General features: G+C 46.1%; 1 protein-coding gene across 1 annotated transcript in view; it reads left to right on the top strand.

Moving 5' to 3' along the window:
• Window positions 1–18,985, top strand: part of LOC124552267 (mothers against decapentaplegic homolog 6) — a 232,716-nt gene that overhangs the window by 104,431 nt on the left and 109,300 nt on the right. The window contains exon 2 of the mRNA XM_047126547.1: window positions 11,367–11,420. Coding sequence (XP_046982503.1) covers window positions 11,367–11,420 — 54 coding nt within the window. The remainder of the gene's footprint in view (window positions 1–11,366; window positions 11,421–18,985) is intronic.

Genomic DNA, 18,985 nt, shown 5'->3' with positions numbered 1-18,985 from the left:
GTCCTATCATCCTGTCCCTTCTCCTTATCAGTGTTTTCCACATATTCCTTTCCTCTCCGATTCTGCGTAGAACCTCCTCATTCCTTACCTTATCAGTCCACCTAATTTTCAACATTCGTCTATAGCACCACATCTCAAATGCTTCGATTCTCTTCTGTTCCGGTTTTCCCACAGTCCATGTTTCACTACCATACAATGCTGTACTCCAGACGTACATCCTCGGAAATTTCTTCCTCAAATTAAGGCCGGTATTTGATATTAGTAGACTTCTCTTGGCCAGAAATGCCTTTTTTGCCATAGCGAGTCTGCTTTTGATGTCCTCCTTGCTCCGTCCGTCATTTTTTTTATTTTTTTATTTTATTTTTTTTTTTTTTTACTGCCTAGGTAGCAGAATACTTTAACTTCATTGACGCTGCAAAAGTGGTTCTATTTCACGGTGTGGTTTACTGTTAAAGTTCCGAGCGCGTACATTCCTAGAAGATTAAACTAACATATTGCTTCCTGCTACGTCATCTTCAGAAAAGACTGAAGGTAAGATCAGAGACATTGCAGTTCACACGTGGTATTACCAATAATCGTTGTTCGCACGCAACATTCGCTTGTGGAACATCACTAACCTCATAATGGTGGCTGCTATTTCGTCTTGACGGGCCAGAAGTGCAGAAGTTCGTCTAGGTTTGAACCCTACTTTGGCTCTTGCTTTTTCTTGACTCTTCGGCTATCTTGAACGTCTCGCTACGGAAAAAAACTGTTACATCTTGATTTATACGTACTAGATCTGTGACAGGCATCTGCGCTAGTACAGCACTGCATTGTAAGAATCAAACCCTCCCTATTTTCTCGCATTGGACAGGAAATTTCTTTCGGGTACGTGCCTCAAAGTAGGAAAAAATGCACTTTACCTCTGACCGATTAGTTATCTGCTGAATGAATGCTGATAAAAAGGAAACTATGCGGAGATTGTATTCGTAGCAACGTTTCTCAGGGCGGAAGATACGTGACGATGAAAAGTAAGGGATTGCGTAATTCCACCGAAAATTAGTTTTTGCGAAGTGAGCTGTTAATACTAGTACGATCTTGGTTGAATAATGTGATGGATACACGCGGACGTCACTGTATCAAATGTTTCTTCACGAAATGTGCGACAAATTGCGTGAGAAAGAAGGTAATGTAGCATCATGGAGCAACTCGTGGAGTGTAAGCAAACGCTGCTATTTTTCAAACTATTTCATGAAATAGGAACCGGGTGTGGAAGTACGTCCACGTGAGGGAAAATTATCTCATGACTGATTTCGAAGGGTAGCTCTGTAGACACTAACCGTACATTCTTCACTTACAACTTGGCACATTATATTTGTAATTTTGGCTAGGCGACTGTAGAATTCCTACGTTCCTGCCAAAGACGGAGACCCTATCAGAAGAATTCTTTCTTCCACAGTACGTTTGACAGTGCAGTGGTATGAAAGAAACAAGATAGTAGGCTGCGTATCCATTGTTCAATAACATGGAAATGAAACATCAACAGCAGTCTAGAAACTCGAGTCTAAACTGGAACACATCCGGCGTACAAGTAGCCAAATGAAATACACACGTCTTTGCTGGTCATCGTGGCTCATTCCACTCCAGTAAATGAGATTCCAGGCCGAAGACGTGTCTGGAGAAGTCCCGGACAGCGGTGGGTACCAACATGGCTGTCGCCTCCCCATGGGACCCGACAGCCAGCTGCCATTTCTTCTCATGGCAGTATTCTTTTAGTTGTTATCCGCAGAACCCTTACAGCACAGCGGACGTAGATGATATTCTACGCCCCCTTTTGTTGCTCTTACGATAAGCCACCGTTGTCTTCTTGTTTGCCAAACCCGTTCTCGACCAGCAAAGTCGTCAAATCTCCCCTTTCCCCCCCCCCCCCCCCAAATGAGAAAATTTGGAGCTCGGGATTTTGACGATCTAATGAGCCAGTTGGACAGAATTTGACACGATATCCCTCAGGAAGACATCCAACAATTCTGTCAAAACACCTCGCCGAATAACTGCTGACTAAGGGCCAGACGAATGGAAATACTGGTAGAAGGTGACGTCGGGTAAGATCAGTTTGGATTCCGCAGAAATGTTGGAACACGCGAGGCAAAGTGACCCTACGGCTTATCTTAGAAGATAGGTTAAGGAAAGGCAAACCTACGTTTCTAGCATTTGTAGACTTAGAGAAAGCTTTTGACCATGTTGACTGGAATACTCTTCAAGTTCTGAAGATGGCAGGGTAAAATACAGGGAGCGAAAGGCTATTTACAATTTTTACAGAAACCAAATGGCAGTTATAAGAGTCGAGGGGCATGAAAGGGAAGCAGTGGTTGGGAAGGGAATGAGACAGGGCTGTAGCCTCTCCCCAATGTTATTCAATCAGTATGCTGAGCAAGCAGTAAAGGAAACAAAAGAAAAATTTGGAGTAGGAATTAAAAACCATGGAGAATAAATGAAAACGTTGAGGTTTGCCGGCTACACAGTAATTCTGTCAGAGACAGCAAAGGACGTGGAAGAGCAGCTGAACGGAATTGATAGTGTCTTGAAAGAAGGATATAAGATGAACATCAACAAAAACAAAACGAGGATAATGGAATGTAGTCGAACGAAATCAGGCAATGCTGAGGGAATTACATTAGAAAATCACTTACAGTAGTAAATCGGTTTTGGTATTTGTGGAGCGGAATAACTGATGATGGTCGAAGTAGAGAGGATATAAAAGGTAGGCTGGCAATGGCAAGGAAAGCGTTTGTGAAGAAGAGAAATTTGTTAACATCGAGTATAGATTTAAGTGTCAGGAAGTCGTTTCTGAAAGTATTTGTATGGAGTGTAGCCATCTATGGAAGTGAAACATGGACGGTAGATAGTTTGGACAAGAAGAGAATAGAAGCTTTCTAAATGTGGTGCTACAGAAGAATGCTGAAGATTAGATGGGCAGACCACGTAACTAATGAGGAGGCACTGAACACAATTGGGGAGAAGAGGAATTTGTGGCACAACTTGACCAGAAGAAGGGATCGGTTGGTAGGACACGTTCTGAGGCATCAAGGGATTACCAATGTAGTACTGGAGGACAGCGTGGAGGGTAAAAATCGTAGAGGGAGACCAAGAGATGAATACACTAAACAGATTCAAAAGGATGAAGGTTGCAGTAGGAGGTACTGGGAGATGAAGACGCTTGCACAGGATAGAGTAGCATGGAGAGCTGCATCAAACCTCTGGACTGAAGACCACAACAACAACAACAACAAGGGCCAGGGTTGGATCAACGCGTCATTCACTTGCTCATTTTCGTGAATTAATCATTCGATATTTATTAAGTTTTAACCATTTGTTTGTCTCTAGATTTTCGTCCCATTCGGATTATTCCTTCGTGGTGCATCGATTTTTTCTTTTTTTTCCCCTTAGAATGTGTTTAAGATAGTTGTCTAAATACAACACGGCCTCTCTAAAGAAACAAGTAGCTCGAGTTCGTCAACTGTGACATCGAAATGTACGACTTTTTAAACTGTGTAGTGGAAGGCCTGAAACACTATCGTTGGTGTGGCGATGACTGGGTGTTGTGTAATGTCCTTCGGTTAGTTAGGTTTAAGTAGTTCTAAGTTCTACTAGGGCAGTGATGACCGTAGATGTTAAGTCCCATGGTGCTCAGAGCCATTTGGACCATTTTTTGGTTAAGGGTGCTCGGGCGAGACCGTCGCTTTATGGGGGAGGTTTCCCGTCCAATTTACAGACGAAGTATTAACGAAGAAAGTAGGTTACACAATTTTGATGTTGTCGCTGTAACAGCTAGCGGTTGTCTGGAAACGGACACCTATGCAAATGGCGGCAGACAGCCCCGTGGCGCCTCTGCAGTACAAAGATAGCCGCCTGCTTATCTCTGCTCGTTGCTCCCGTCTCGTTCCCGCTCTCCAACTGGCGCCAGTAAAGTTGCACAAATTAAGAAGCCGTAATGTCCCACAGGGGATCATGCTTGGCCCTTTCTAAAAAATGTCGGAGTAACAGGTTTCAGAGCTGAGGTCTTGAGCTCCTGGTGGTTGCAGTAAAAACATAAAACGGCATCGGCACCGTATTTTGCTAGGTCAGATTAAATGTAGAAATAATTACATTGCTATTCGTCAATTCTGCATCTTCAAACCCCACAGATAAAGCATGGACGTGACAAGCGAAGCATCTTGTTAGTGGGTTGTTTATCGCATCCCGTTATGCTTCCTTCTTTCAAAGAGGACGTAACACTTCTGTTGCGGTGATGACTGTTTTTGAAATTGCAGATACTCACTGGGTCTGAACACACATTTCAGTAGATAACAGCTCACTCATATTCATAACTTTATCTCAATATTCACGAAAGTACGCGTAAATGATTTTAAGTGTAAGCTGCGTATTTTAGAACTCAAAATCGCGTGTGCCTCAATATTGCATCTGTTTACCTGTGCTCAAACATTAGCTCATTCATTTTATGAAAGAAAAGATAGATGAAATGAATTCTCACATATGTTGCATGAAACGCTGTGCTTGTAATCAAGCGAATGAACTCATCATTTCATTCAAATAACTCTCCCAAAGATGATACAATACCATACCGTAAATTACTGTAGCTGTTTCACGTCCCCGCCGTTAATGGGCGTATCATATGTGCGGCGGGATACATGAGATTTACAATTAAAAAGGTAAGTTCGTGTATTAACACTGAAAAAGAATTTCGTATAATCTTCACTTCAGCACAACAGCTGCAACCCTGTCTATCGGCGAAATGCTCCATATATTCTCTCGTAACGTACCCATCTACGATTCTTTGAAGAATCTAACTCCCACGTATGAAAATACTTCAAACGTCTGATCACTTTACAAATGAGATAAGGTGTTGAATATTTGACGATAAGCATGTAAAACCTCTATGGCTGAATCCGCAGGATACTGTTTGCAAAATGTGTTGCAAATAGATTTAGGAGTAAAGAAGTATTGAATAAAAACGCCATGCCTGAAGTTTTACTGCTTGAATAGCATTAAGTGTTGTAAGCGACAATCTTTTTCCCTTTCATTATTTTGTGGCGCCGTGTCACCGACAAAGTTTCGAAAAGCTTTGAAATTATGTGTAAATTTTGTTGCAAGGCGGTAAGTACTGTTGGTTCTCAAATACTCGGCGAGTATAGTCGGACTAATTCGCTTATAATGAGGTACGCTACTTCATGATATAGACACAGTAACTGTAGTACGTAAGATTATACCTCTTAATGAGTAGATTGACGCCATATTAATTTTTTAAAATTATATCGATAATTGTGCGAAACATTGCAAACCAAATTCTTGTTGCTCATAGACAGGCAACCTGCAACAGGTGCTGTGTTCCGGTATAGTAGCATATTGAAAAATATACACTACTGACAAGGGGAGGCCGCCAATTGTGAAATTCAGATTCGATTGATACTGCGCATAATAAAAGCTCATGGCCAGAGGTGTAATGTGGCAAAGCACCAAGATGCACTTCTCAGCCGTTGTCGAGAAAATCGACAGTTAAAAGAAACCGTTGCGGTGAAATACTCTCTACGATTAATAATTTTCTACAGCGTCGTGGCGCAGCGGTAAGCGCTCTGGTTCGTAATCCGAAGGTCGCCGGATCGAATCTCGCACCATGCAACTTTTTTTTTTTTAGTATTGGTTTTTTGTAATTCAAATATATATATATATATATATATAATTCCCGGCAATCAGTTGCAACAATTATGCATATAATAAGTTGTTGAAAGTCGTTTGTCGTGAAAAAACTGGCGACTTCGAACATCATTATGTTTTCCACAAACAAAGTTGTATTTCACAAATGTTATTAATTGTCTTCATAATGTTAACCACGTATAGTTAACGGAAGACGTAGAAACGATATTCCGAAACGAATACGTATAGTGTAAGTCAAACGTTCGAATTAGAATATAGACCCCACGAACACAAATTCGCTGTGGCAGGTATGAAATATAAACTCCGTTACTCGCTCGTTACACTTGAAGGACAGATGTTGAATGGGCCGAAACGAGCCGCCGCATAACAGCGTAGTTGCCTGCTAACTTCGAAAGAAGGTAGATGTGGTCCCTAGCGCAACTTATAACATCGTCGAAAATCAGTGCGGACGGGAGAGCTTTGGTACACCCTGTTAAAAAACGGAAAAATGGAGGCGGTATAATTGGAAAGCGATCCGCCTTCATTAACATGCATAAGCAATTCATTATATATATATATATATATATATATATATATATATATATATATATATGAATTACAAGAAACTAATAATAAAAAAATTGCATGGCGCGAGATTCAATCCGGCGACCTTCGGATTACGAACCCGAGCGCTTACCGCTGCGCCACGACGCTGTATAAAACTATTAATCGTAGAGAGTATTTCGCCGGAACGGTTTCTTTTAACTGTCGATTTTCTCGACAACGGCTGAGAAGTGCATCTTGGTGCTTTGCCACATTACACCTCTGGCCATGAGCTTTTATTATGCGCAGTATGAATCGAATCTGAATTTCACAATTGGCGGCCTCCCCTTGTAAGATGAATGGTGTGCTCCGAAACACTTCTGCCCTCACCAGCATTATGTGCTTTAGGCAGAGACGCCACAGGTCATCATCTATCCCACTTTACAGAGCAGACGTCCGCCTCCGTAGTGTAGAGGTAGCGTTTCTGCCTACCACGCAAGGGGCCCGGGATCGATTCCCGGCAGGGGACTGGGTGTTGTGTGTCCTTCATCATTATTTTCATCATCAATGACCCGCAAGTCGCCGAAGTGGCGTCAGCTAAAAAGGACTTGCAATACGGCGGCCGAACTCGGCCGCATGGGACCTGCCGGCCAACAATGCCATACGATCATTTCATTTACAGAGCAGACAAGCCTGCGAACCCCACGTTCTGCGCTGAGTCGTGGACGTCCAACCACTTAGCGCCTAGTGGTAGTTTCACTGCCCTGCTACCTCTTTCGCCGGCCGGAGTGGCCGAGCGGTCCTAGGCGCTACAGTCTGGAACTGCGCGACCGCTACGGTCGCAGGTTCGAAAGCTGCCTCGGGCATGGGTGTGTGTAATGTCCTTAGGTTAGTTAGGTTTAAGTAGTTCTAGGGGACTGATGACCTTAGAAGTTAAGCCCCATAGTGCTCAGAGCCATTTGAACTTTTTTTTTTTTTCCTACCTCTTTCCGCAGATGCGCACTACAGTAGCACGTGACCATTCTACCAGCTTCGCCATTTTCCAGCGTGATAATAATCTGCCCTTCGTCAAAGTCGCTTATCTCAGTGGATTTCCCCATTTACAGTCCATATCTACGCTAGGGTGATGCTCCGTCCGTGTCTCTTCCGCTTACAATATTTTGTTACCGCGTCACGTGCCCGAACGCTACCGAGCGGAATCTAGCGTCGCGGTGGGCAGTAGTCGTAATATTTTGGCTCATCATTGTAGATATGGTTAGGCGTATCCCTGCAGTTCTTTCCGGTCAAGAGATGAAATTTCATGACAGATTAAAATTTGGCCGGGCCGGGACTCAACACGGAACATCGCCTCTCGCCAGCAACGTTCTTTCCGACTGAGAGTCGCGCGGGGTAGTCTCACGGTCTAAGACCCCTTGTGCGGCTCCCCGCGTCGGTGGTTCGAGTCCCACCCGGGAATGAGTGTGTGTGTTGTCCATAGCGTAAGTGAGTTTAAGTAAGATTAAGTAGTGAGTAGGCTTAGGGACCGATGACCTCATCAGTTTTGGTCCCATAAGACCTTAACAGAAATTTTTCCGACTGCGCTATTCCAGCTTAGCTAACGCCGTGCCGAGACAGCTTCAGTGGTGGCACTACGTTCCCTACTGCGCGGGTTGGAGTTCCAGACCTCAATAAAGCTGTACCTTGCGAAGTGGGGCTGTGTTCATCTACATCTACATCTACATGGATACTCTACAAATCACATTTAAGTGCCTGGCAGAGGGTTCATCGAACCACCTTCACAATTCTCTATTATTCCAATCTCGTATAGCGCGCGGGAAGAATGAACACCTATGTCTTTCCGTACGAGCTCCGATTTCCCTTATTTCATCTTTGTCATCACTCCTCCCTATGTAGGTCAGTGTCAACAAAATATTTTCGCATTCGGAGGAGAAAGTTGGTGATTGGAATTTCATGAGAAGATTCCGTCGCAACGAAAAACGCCTTTGTTTTAGTGATGTCCATCCCAAATTCTGTATCATTTCTGTGACACTCTCTCCCATATTTCGCGATAATACAAAACGTGCTACCTTTCTTTGAACTTTTTCGATGTACTCAGGATCCCACACCGAGCAGCAGTATTGTAAAAGAGGACGGACAAGCGTAGTGTAGGCAGTCTCCTTAGTAGGTCTGTTACATTTTCTAAGTGTCCTGCCAGTAAAACGGAGTCTTTGATTAGCCTTCCTCACAACATTTTCTATGTATTCGTTCCAATTTAAGTTCTTCGTAATTGTATGTAGTTGAATTTACGGCTTTTACATTAGACTGATTTATCGCGTAACCGAAGTTTAACGCGTGCCTTTTAGCACTCATGTGGATGACCTCACACTTTTCATTATTTAAGTTCAACTGCCACTTTTCGCACCATTCCGATATTTCTTCTAAACCGTTTTGCAGTTTGTTTTGATCTTATGATGACTTTATTAGTCGATAAACGACAGCGTCATCTGTTCTCGGTGTGCGCGCAACTGCGACCCCATGGCAGCGTGCAGGGGTCGGCGAGTGAATCGCGGCTGCGTGCCCCCCCCCCCCCCCCGGCTGCAGCGCCGATTCCCCTCCCCTCTGGCGTGCCTTCCTTTTTTTCCTCCTTTCGTTTACTTTTCCTTGCTTTTTTCTGCCCGCCCGGCCGGCTCTTATTTTTATTATTTCTCCGGGCGCCGCGGAACGGGTTCCGGCGGCATTAAAAATAGCGCCGACGGCGGTGACGTGGGGGCACCTGTTCGGTTCTGCTCCCGCCGTGAGCAACTGGCCGCTCTTCGGACGCAGACGCACGCACTGGCACTCTCCGCGTTACGCAACGCCGCGCGTCGACGTCAGTGCCTCTGCTGCCGGCCGGCAAGAATAATTTCCCGCGACTGTTGGCCTGCTCTGCCCTTACGCATATTTAGTGATTCCTTATTGGTTTTCGGTTTCTCGACCATACAGCCGTGTTTCGTATACACATTTGCAGAAAATTAAGGTTCGTTATCCTCTCATTTAACAGCATTGAGTGTCTAAAGTTTTCCATAGCAAAAGATTGCTCGGTCGGTTGATTTGAGGGAGGGGACCAAACAGCGAAATCGTCGATCCCGATAGCAAAATTATTGCCGACATACGAGTATCACATCAGAAATCAATTTTTGACCGTAGCGGTCACGCGGTTCCGGACTGAAGCGCCTAGAACCGCACGGCCACACCGGCCGGAATTACTTTACAAGTATGTACACAGGTAATGATCTTACTGTGACCACAAAGTTCAAACTGCAGTGCTCCACATCTTTCAGCGGAAATATTAGTTAACAAGCATACATCGTTGTTCATTTTAATGAACTTTCAAAAGCAGCTAAATTAGAACTAAGAAGTTTATCCAGTAACCCAGTCCTTGTGGTTCGTAAGAACTTCGATTGTGCCTGCGTCAAGTTTTCCTCCTCTGTGCTGATGCATGGTTTTAAAAGTTCTTTTGTGAATAGTACTTTGTTCTGTCACTTATTACTGTAGTTACAAACTTTTCTTTTAGCTCCAGAAATGTGGCTGTGGCTGTATCTACGCTGTATTCTTTCTCTGCTCTTTTCTTACTTTCTTTTTCTCTTTTATCTTACGTTCTTCCCCTCTTTTTCTTACTTTCTTTCCACTTTCCCTCTCTTTCTTACTTTCTTCCCCTCTTATTTTCTTCTGTTCTTCCCTCTTCTTTTTTTACTTCTTCCCTTCTTATTTTCTTACTTTCTTTCTCTCTCCTTTTCTTACCATCATTTCCTCCTTTTCTCTTACTTTCCTTTTATTCTCTTACTTTCCTCTTTTTCTCTTACTTCCATTTCCTCTTTTTCTCTTACTTTCATTTTCTCTTCTTCTCTTACTTTCTTTACCTTTTTTCTCTTACTTTCTTTACCACCTTTTTCCTTACTTTCTTCGCCTCTTTTCCTCTTATTTTCACGTCTTTTTTATTACTTCCTTCACCACTTTTTTCATACTTTCTTTGCCTCTTTTTTCTTACTCTGTTCACCTCGTTTTTATTACTTTCTTCCAATAATTTTCTTTTCGTTCTTCCACTCTTTTTTTCCTTACTTTCTTCCCTTTCTTTTTTTTTACTTTCCTTCCCTCTCCTTTTCTTACTCTTTCCCTCTTGTTTTCTTTCTTTCTTTCCCCCTATTCTCTTATTTTCTTTCTCTCCTTTTTCTTACTTTTTCTCTCTTATTTGCTTACTTTCTTTCCCTCGTATTATTTCTTTACTTCCTACTCCAATCCTCTCCCTCCCACTGACATACTCTCTCTCTCTCTCTCTCTCTCTCTCTCTCTCTCTCTCTCTCTCTCTCTCTCTCTCACACACACACACACGCACACACACACACACACACACACACACACACACACACACACACACACACACACACACACATTAGTAGTGGCTGGTTGGGGCATCAAGCTGACATTTGTATGTAAACTGACACGGATGCAGTTGTAAGAGAGAAAAGAAGCGGGAGCAGAGGGGCACCAAATGATACGTTGTTAGTGTGAAAAAATGTTCTAGAACCAGCCCTCAGCACGAGGATGTGATTCAGGAACTGGTGGTTTCAAATTCCTGTCTATCTGTACTAAGTTTCCTGTTTTTTGTTTTTTTTTTTTAATCAATTCAGGCAGATACTGGGATGTTGCGTTTGAAAAAGGCACTGGCTATTTCCTTTCCCATACGAACTCTGAATGATTTCTTCATCGAAACGACGTTAAACTGTAATTTTCCTTATGACAAGTAGCAATAGCTTAAGGATAAATAGTACCCTCTGCCGCACACTTGAGTGATCAGAGTGTAGATGTACATTATGTGGGGTCCCTTGAACATGCAGTTTCTTCTCGTACACACGTTTCTTAACGTATCTCGTTCTTTACAGGACATCACAATTGCGAATAACTCACATTATGGTTGTTGAGTACTTTATCGAGAAATAAGGTATTTTATCAGCGTGATCATGTTTCGCGCCGAGCACCTTCGGCATTATCAGTATGTCTGCAGTCATTTCTTGTTAATTTCTGCACTTAGCTGTCTACTAACCTCTTTGCAGTCTGTTTTATTTTTGTTGTGTGTAACGATCGATACGTTGGTGTACTGTCGGCAATAACCGGCCCTGTCTGTTCTTGTGTTGCAGAGTCACCTCCTCCCCCGTACTGCAGGTTCCCCAAAGAGAAGCTTAGACCTGAAGGTGAGTACACAGCACAGCACGGCGCGACGCCTTATCTGCGCTTCGCAGAACGCTTTTGTTTACACTGCGGCTCGGGCGCCGCCGCGCAGTGGAGAGGTCGAGAAATTTCCAGAGAACTCCCTAATCAGCTGTTCCCGTGGCGTGCTGCCACGGGTCTCTTGCTGCTTTAGAGCACCGAGACTGCGAATCCCGCGGTACTAACCTAGCTTCTATCGTTCCGTTAGTTGAAGAACCCTTATCGGTCGCGCAAGAAACTGAATTTTGACAACAGTTGAGCAAAGTGGCTAAGAAAAAATTATTTTTACTCTGCCATTGGCCAGCAATTCATACGATGGCTGCCAGCACATAATATTTTGTGACTCAAGCGCATTGCAGAAGTTACTGTCCTACGCTGCCACAGGCTTGGGGTAAAGATGTGCTCTCAATCACAGTTGATGTAAACGTCATTATCTGCGAGCTCTTTAAGGTGGTGAATGACTCGAAGGCACCTCTATTTTTAGACTGTTATTGAAAACTGTTTTTCTTGTAACGAGGACTTACAGGTTTCAAGAGTATCGTAATCTGTCAAGGTGCACTAAATAAGATCGTCCAACACTCCGTATCACCACCATCGCCGCTGCTACTGTTATCAGTAGATGCCAGATACCGCTTCCAGGAACACTTGGAAGATGATTCTCAGCGATCAGCTAGCGTTCCATGAAGAACGAACACTCTAGTTCTGAGTCGCGATACTATGAAGTCTCAGGGCAGAGGTGCTGTACTTTTCAACCAACGTCCAATGGCGTAGTCTACTAAACATACCTCAAAATTCGTAAGCGAAGGCAATAATATAGACTACTGCCCATTAATGCAGATGATAAACGAGTATTCATTGGACAAATATATTCTACTAGAACTGACATGTGATTACATTTTCACGCAATTTGGGTGCATAGATCCTGAGAAAACAGTACCCAGAACAACCACCTCTGGCCGTAATAACGGCCATCATACGCCTGGGCATTGAGTCAAACAGAGCTTGGATGGCGTGTACAGGTTCAGCTGCCCATGCAGCTTCAACACGATACCACAGTTCATCAGGAGTAGTGACTGGCGTATTATGACGAGCCAGTTGCTCGGCCACCGTTGACCAGATGTCTGCAGTTGGTGAGAAATCTGGAGAATGTGCTGGCTAGGGAAGCACTCGAACATTTTCTGTATCCAGAAATGCCCGTACAGGACCTGCAACATGCGCTCGTGCATTACCCTGCTGAAATGTAGGGTTTCGCAGGGATCGAATGAAGGGTAGAGCCAAGGATCGTAACACATCTGAAATGTAACGTCCAGTGTTCAAAGCGCCGTCAATGCGAACAAGAGGCGACCGAGACGTGTAACCAGTGGCACCCCACACCATCACGCCAGGTGATACGCCAGTATGCCGATGACGAATACACGCTTCCAATGTGCGTTCACCGCGATGTCGCCAAACACGGATGCGACCATCGTGATGCTGTAAACAGAACCTGGATTCCTCCGAAACAATGACGTTTTGCCATTCGTGCACCCAGGTTCGTCGTCGAGTACACCATCGCAGGCGCTCCTGTCTGTGATCCAGCGTCAAGGGTAACCGCAGCCACGGTCTCCGAGCTGATAGTCCATGCTGCTGCAAACGTCGTCGATCTGTTCGTGCAGATGCTTGTTGTCTTGCAAACGTTGACTCAGGGATCGAGACATGGCTGCACGATCCTTTACAGCCGTACGGATAAGATGCCTGTCATCTCGACTGCTAGCGATACGAGGCCGTTGGGACCCACCGATTCCATATTGTGCTAACAGTCGTTGGATCTCGACCAACGCGAGCAGCAATGTCGCGATACGATAAACCGCAATCGCGGTAGGCTACAATCTGACCTTTATCAAAGTCGGAAACTTGATGGTACGCAATTCTCCTCCTTACACGAGGCAGCACAACAACTTTCCACCAGGCAACGCCGGTCAGCAGCTGTGTATGAGAAATTGGTTGGAAACTTTCCTGATGTCAGAACGTTGTAGGTGTCGCCACCGGCGCCAACCTTGTGTGAATACTCTGAAAAGCTAATCATTTGCATATGACAGCATCTTCTTCCTGTCGGTTAAATTTCGCGTCTGTAGCACGTCTGTAGCAATTTTAATGGCCAGTAGTGTAGCTTGTGTAGGCGATAGTACCGTCATTTGGATATGTGCGTATCCCGTTTGCGACCTCGGTGTAGTATGATTGTGGAGCTGCCAGGGTATTCACCTACGGCGTTTTGAACGCTACATCCGAGGGAGACAGCGGGGGCGGCGGCGACGCTCGGCTGTGGCCACGCGGGGTTGGCTCGTCTGTCACGCCTGGAACAATGCCACCAGTTGAACGCGGGCGTGCGGCCGAAATTAATTGAAATGGGCCGAGATTGCGGCGGCGGCGGCATCGCGGCTTGGCTGTTTTTGCCTCGGCCAGATTCAGTTGTCGGTCGATAAGGGCCCCCTTATCTGTGACCTTCCCCCCAACGCGGCGTGCAAACACTGGCTGCAGTGGAGCAGCCAGCCCAGCCGCTCCTCACAGACTGATGCCCTTTTTCGGTCCGGCCGAGCACTCACTGACGCGCGCCGTCTTGTCTCGTCTCTTGCTCCAGCCTGTTACTAGGAGGAAAACGCCCAGCAAAACATCAGTCGCGTACTGGAACTTCGTGCGGTACCCGGCCCTTGCCGGCGTTCCGGACTGTCGCCTGATGAACAATGTAAGAGCATACGGAATATCAGACCAGCTGTGTGGCTGGATTGAAGAGTTTTTAGCAAACAGAACACAGCATGTTGTTCTCAATGGAGAGACGTCTACAGACGCTAAAGTAACCTCTGGCGTGCCACAGGGGAGTGTTATGGGACCATTGCTTTTCACAATATACAGGGTGTTACAAAAAGGTACGGCCAAACGTCCAGGAAACATTCCTCACACACAAATAAAGAAAAGATGTTATGTGGACATGTGTCCGGAAACACTTAATTTCCATGTTAGAGCTAGTTTTAGTTTCGTCAGTATGTACTGTACTTCCTCGATTCACCGCCAGTTTTTAAAAAAAGGTGGGAGAGGGTAGATCGCCTGCCTAGTAAACAGGAGGTCTCAGGTTCCGATTCTGGTCGCGCACACATTAAAAGAAAAAAGAGCCGGCACGGTATCTCATCGTGTTCAGTCAGAGAGCCGGCTGGTCTCTCTAATGAAAAAACTGAGTGACGGGAACAACAATGAACTCCAACGGACGTCACATGACCAAATACAAAAAAGTCCGTGTACGCTCACTCGAAAACCAACAATGGATCAAGTCGTTTCGCACGCGCGCGAAAGTGAACGCACTTCTGAACACTTTCTGATCCTCGCGTATACTAAAACAACCTTAGTGGCCACTGACTACAAACTTCCGCAGTACGCCTCCACACCAACTCCACCCCAGAGGACTCAAACTCGCCTCCTACACTCTGTCAGGGCCACCGACAGATTCCTCGATTCCGCGAGCTGCCCACAGCTCCACGACACTATTTTCACATGCCGACATTTCAGCCTCCTGAGCAGAAAATAGTCACTGCCATTGGCCGTTTCCTGCTAGCGTTTAGAATGCATCTGTAAAGCGCCGCTTCTTGTCGACACATTCAGAAGTTGTTTCCCAAAGGGAACTTTGAGACGCCGGCCATTCAGTGGGAAAAACCCTCGACCTAGTCGGGCCACGCCACCACCCTTCAGACGGATTAGTGGAAACCACAGCCTGTTTACCTTCAGGCTGGAGAAGAGCCGCTGTCCCGCGGACAATGGCAAACCGGCGCTGCCACCCACAGAAGCAGTCAGCACTTGCCGAAGGTCGCCGCCCGTAAATGACCCGTTACAGGTTGATGGTCCGGTCTTCCCCTAGTCGTCCTAAATGGGTGGCGGTCGGAGCTGACTAGATTGATTTTAAGGGCGAATAATTTCCCCACTGCGCTCGTGTTTTCCAGCATCTGTGGCAGACTTCCAAAGATGTTACAGAAGCACTAAATGGCCAATGAAAACATCTACATCATGTTCCAGGTTCTGATTTGCTGAAAGGTCTATACCTTAAGTAATTATTCGAAGCTGCCGAAATGTAAAAAGGTGACCACACGCCAACCGTTTAGTAATGGTTGATATTTACGGGATGTGAAGTTCAGACACCACATGTCAGTCTGCCAAAGAGCTAGATGCAACTGTAAAAAATTTGACAAAATCAAAAAAATGGCTCTGAGCACCATGGGACTTAACTTCTGAGGTCATCAGTCCCCTAGAATTTAGAACTACTTAAACCTAACTAACGTAAGGACATCACACACATCCATACCCGAGGCAGGATTCGTACCTGCGACCGTAGCGGTCGCGCGTTTCCAGTCTGTAGCGCCTAGAACCGCTCGGCCACTCTGGCCGGCCACACTCTATTGCCTGTTGTGGTTCTGGAAGGCGCGGGTACAGTGCAATTAGCGCCATGGGCCATAAGGGTAGTGAGACGACGCTGATCCAAAGGAAACTTATTCTGCGCTTACATGATGAGTGCAAATCTTCTTTAGGAGATTGCTAAAGTAGTCGGTAGACCTAAGTCGACGGTTCAGTCGAAAATAGGTCGATTTTGCGCAACAAAATCATGAAGAAACCAACCATGTGCCGGATGCCCTCACGCTTTGACCGATGCAGACGTGTCACGAGGGAAATGGAGAAGAAACCTAAAATCAGCGCTCCTAAGTTGGCTGGAGTGTTAGAGTCTAGCGGAAAGAAGGTATGCGCCAACACAAATACCTTCAAAACGAATGGATATCACGGCCGGGTAGCGCGCAGGAAATTTTTGATCAATGAACGAAATCGAAAGAAACAACTTCATTTTGCGGTAGAACACAGATTCAAAAAGGAAGAGTTCTGGAATAGAGTAATATTTTCTGATGAGAGTAAATATAACGCATTCGGGTCGGATGGCAGGCGAATGGTGTGGCGCAAGGAGATTGCGGAGATGTTGTCACGCAATCTTGTGCCAGAGGTTAAACTCAGTGGTGGCTGCCTGATGGGGTAGGGCTGTTTGAGTGCTGCAGGTTCTGGACAATTACATTTCACAGAAGGTACAACGGATCACCACACGTTTATCAACATTTTAAAGGACAGTCTGAATCCTAGCGCCGAAAAATTAGGTCTGCAAGTAAATTACATTACCTGGTGGTAAATCACTAGTGATTTACCACCAGAAGGAGGTTCATACTCTCTGGTCTGAAGATGACCACATTGGTGGTCGAAACCGGTCACCGTAAGAAATAAATTGTGATCAAGACTGTTTTTGATAGTAAATAAAGGTGTATGTTCTGTGAGCATTCCAGGAATCGTAAAATATACGAAGATGAAAAAAATGTAGTTTGTAATTTTTTTTTCTCGGTTCCCGCGCCCAGGTTCCCGGGTACGATTCCCGGCGGGGTCAGGGATTTTCTCTGCCTCGTGATGACTGGGTGTTGTGTGATGTCCTTAGGTTAGTTAGGTTTAAGTAGTTCTGTCTAGGGGACTGATGACCATAGATGTTGCCCCATAGTGCTCAGAGCCATTTGAACCATTTTTTTGATCTCTTGCGCACGTCGTTTGGTGATGATCGTGTGCTCAGCCGCCACTTTCGTCATGCTTGGCCTCCCAGATCCCCAGACCTCACTCCGTGCGATTATTGGCTTTGGGGTTACCCGAAGTCGCAAGTGTATAGTGATCGACCGACATCTCTTGGGACAACCGACGCCAATGCCTCACCATAACTCCGGACGTGCTTTACAGTGCTGTTCACAACATTATTCCTCGACTACAGGTATTGTTGAGGAATGATGGTGGACATATTGAGCATTTCCTGTAAAGAACATCATCTTTGCTTTGTCTTACTTTGTTATGTTAATTATTGGTATTGTGATCAGATGAAGCGCCATCTGTCGGACATTTTTTGAACTTTTGTATTTTTTTGGTTCTGATAAAACCCCATGTCATTCGAAACATGTGTGTCAATTTGTACCTATCTAGCTTCATTATTCCGTGATTTATGCAGTTTTCAAATTTATACTGACTATCACCCGGTATATTGCCCTATAGGGGAGACATTGTACTTGAGGATCGCTGCATGTCCGAACGAGCGTTACATCATAATTCGGAATAACACAGGCACTGTAGTATCGTTTCCTGGAAGGTATTGTTTTAATCCTGGCTCGTGGGTCCAAGCGAGACAAAAAAAAAAAAAAAAAATGGTTCAAATGGCTCTGAGCACTAAGGGACTTAACATCTATGGTCATCAGTCACTTAGAACTACTTAAACCTAACTAACCTAAGGACGCCACACAACACCCATCATCACGAGGCAGAAGGAGCTGAAATCACGCAGGTCAGCCAACAAACGTTTGGGATGAAGTCTACACAGAAATACGTTGCGTGTATTGTCTCGCGCACCACTCCGTACGGCGTTAGGAATTGACGGACCGTGACCGCAGCCGCTACAGGACTTCACTGGACGCTACAGAAGTTCCGAGGCGATGGACGAGCAGGAACGTTTCAAGCCACAACATGAGGAATAGCCCCAGACACTGGACCAGGGGACTACAGTGGCGGGCGGGGTTAGCACAGAAGGGCGGCTAGGTAGTGACATGTGGCGAGCTGCTCCTCAGAAAGGTGTAAAGGCTGCAAATTCTCTTCCGAAACGGGCGGAGCACTAGGCCTGCGTATGGGGCGACGTGCGAGTAGAAATAGCGAGGCGCGCCGCGCCGCCCCTTCGCAGCCAGTGCTGCCCCCTGCCCCCCTTCCCCTCCCCCCGCCTCCGGCGCCGCCGCCGCCGCCGCCACCAGCCGCGTCTATAAATAGCCCGGCCACTGCCGGCGGCGGCGGCGCGGCGTCGGTCGTCTTGTGGCGCGCTGCCGTATCGGCGCGGAGGCGCCAGCGCAGCCGGATCCTGAGGTCGGCAGGAAAGGGAAAAGGAAGAGCAGGAAGGAAAGTGGCCGGCGGGCGGCGCTGAGCTCACGCCTCTGACGGGGAAGGGGCCGAGGCGCAGAAAGCCGCGCGGCGCCGGCCGGTCACGTGACCTTGGCGCCGTCCTCTGCCGGAGGCCGGCGCGGCGGCGCCTTGTGTTGTCTGCACGCAGGCCAGGCCACAGCAGTCTAAAAGCTGCGGTCTAAAGGGGCGCCCTGGCGGCCAGTCGCTGTGCAAGCAGCAGCTAAAGCCGTCGGCACACGGACCGTGCTGTCGAACGTCAACGTTCAGTTGCCAAGTTCAACGTGCTGCTGAGCGTTCAGGAACGGTGCGACTTGCGCATACGGTAAGTCGGCCTCAACGTGGTATACGCGATCGCAACGCACTCCAGCGGCAGTTGAGGGATGTTTCTAGTTCGTAAATCACACTGTTTACTCAACGGGCGCGCGTAAAATTCCCATGTTAGCCCTATTAAAACGCACATTTCCTCCATCGTCCACGAAAAGGAAAGTGTGGTGTCACCGCCAAACACCAAACTTGCTAGGTGGTAGCCTTTAAATCGGCCGCAGTCCGTTAGTATACGTCGGACCCGCGTGACGCAACT

This window comes from Schistocerca americana, chromosome 10 (assembly GCF_021461395.2).
Source record: "Schistocerca americana isolate TAMUIC-IGC-003095 chromosome 10, iqSchAmer2.1, whole genome shotgun sequence".
Lineage (NCBI taxonomy): Eukaryota > Metazoa > Arthropoda > Insecta > Orthoptera > Acrididae > Schistocerca > Schistocerca americana.
Note: the sequence above shows the minus strand (reverse complement) of the source record. Positions and strands in the feature narration are given on the sequence as shown.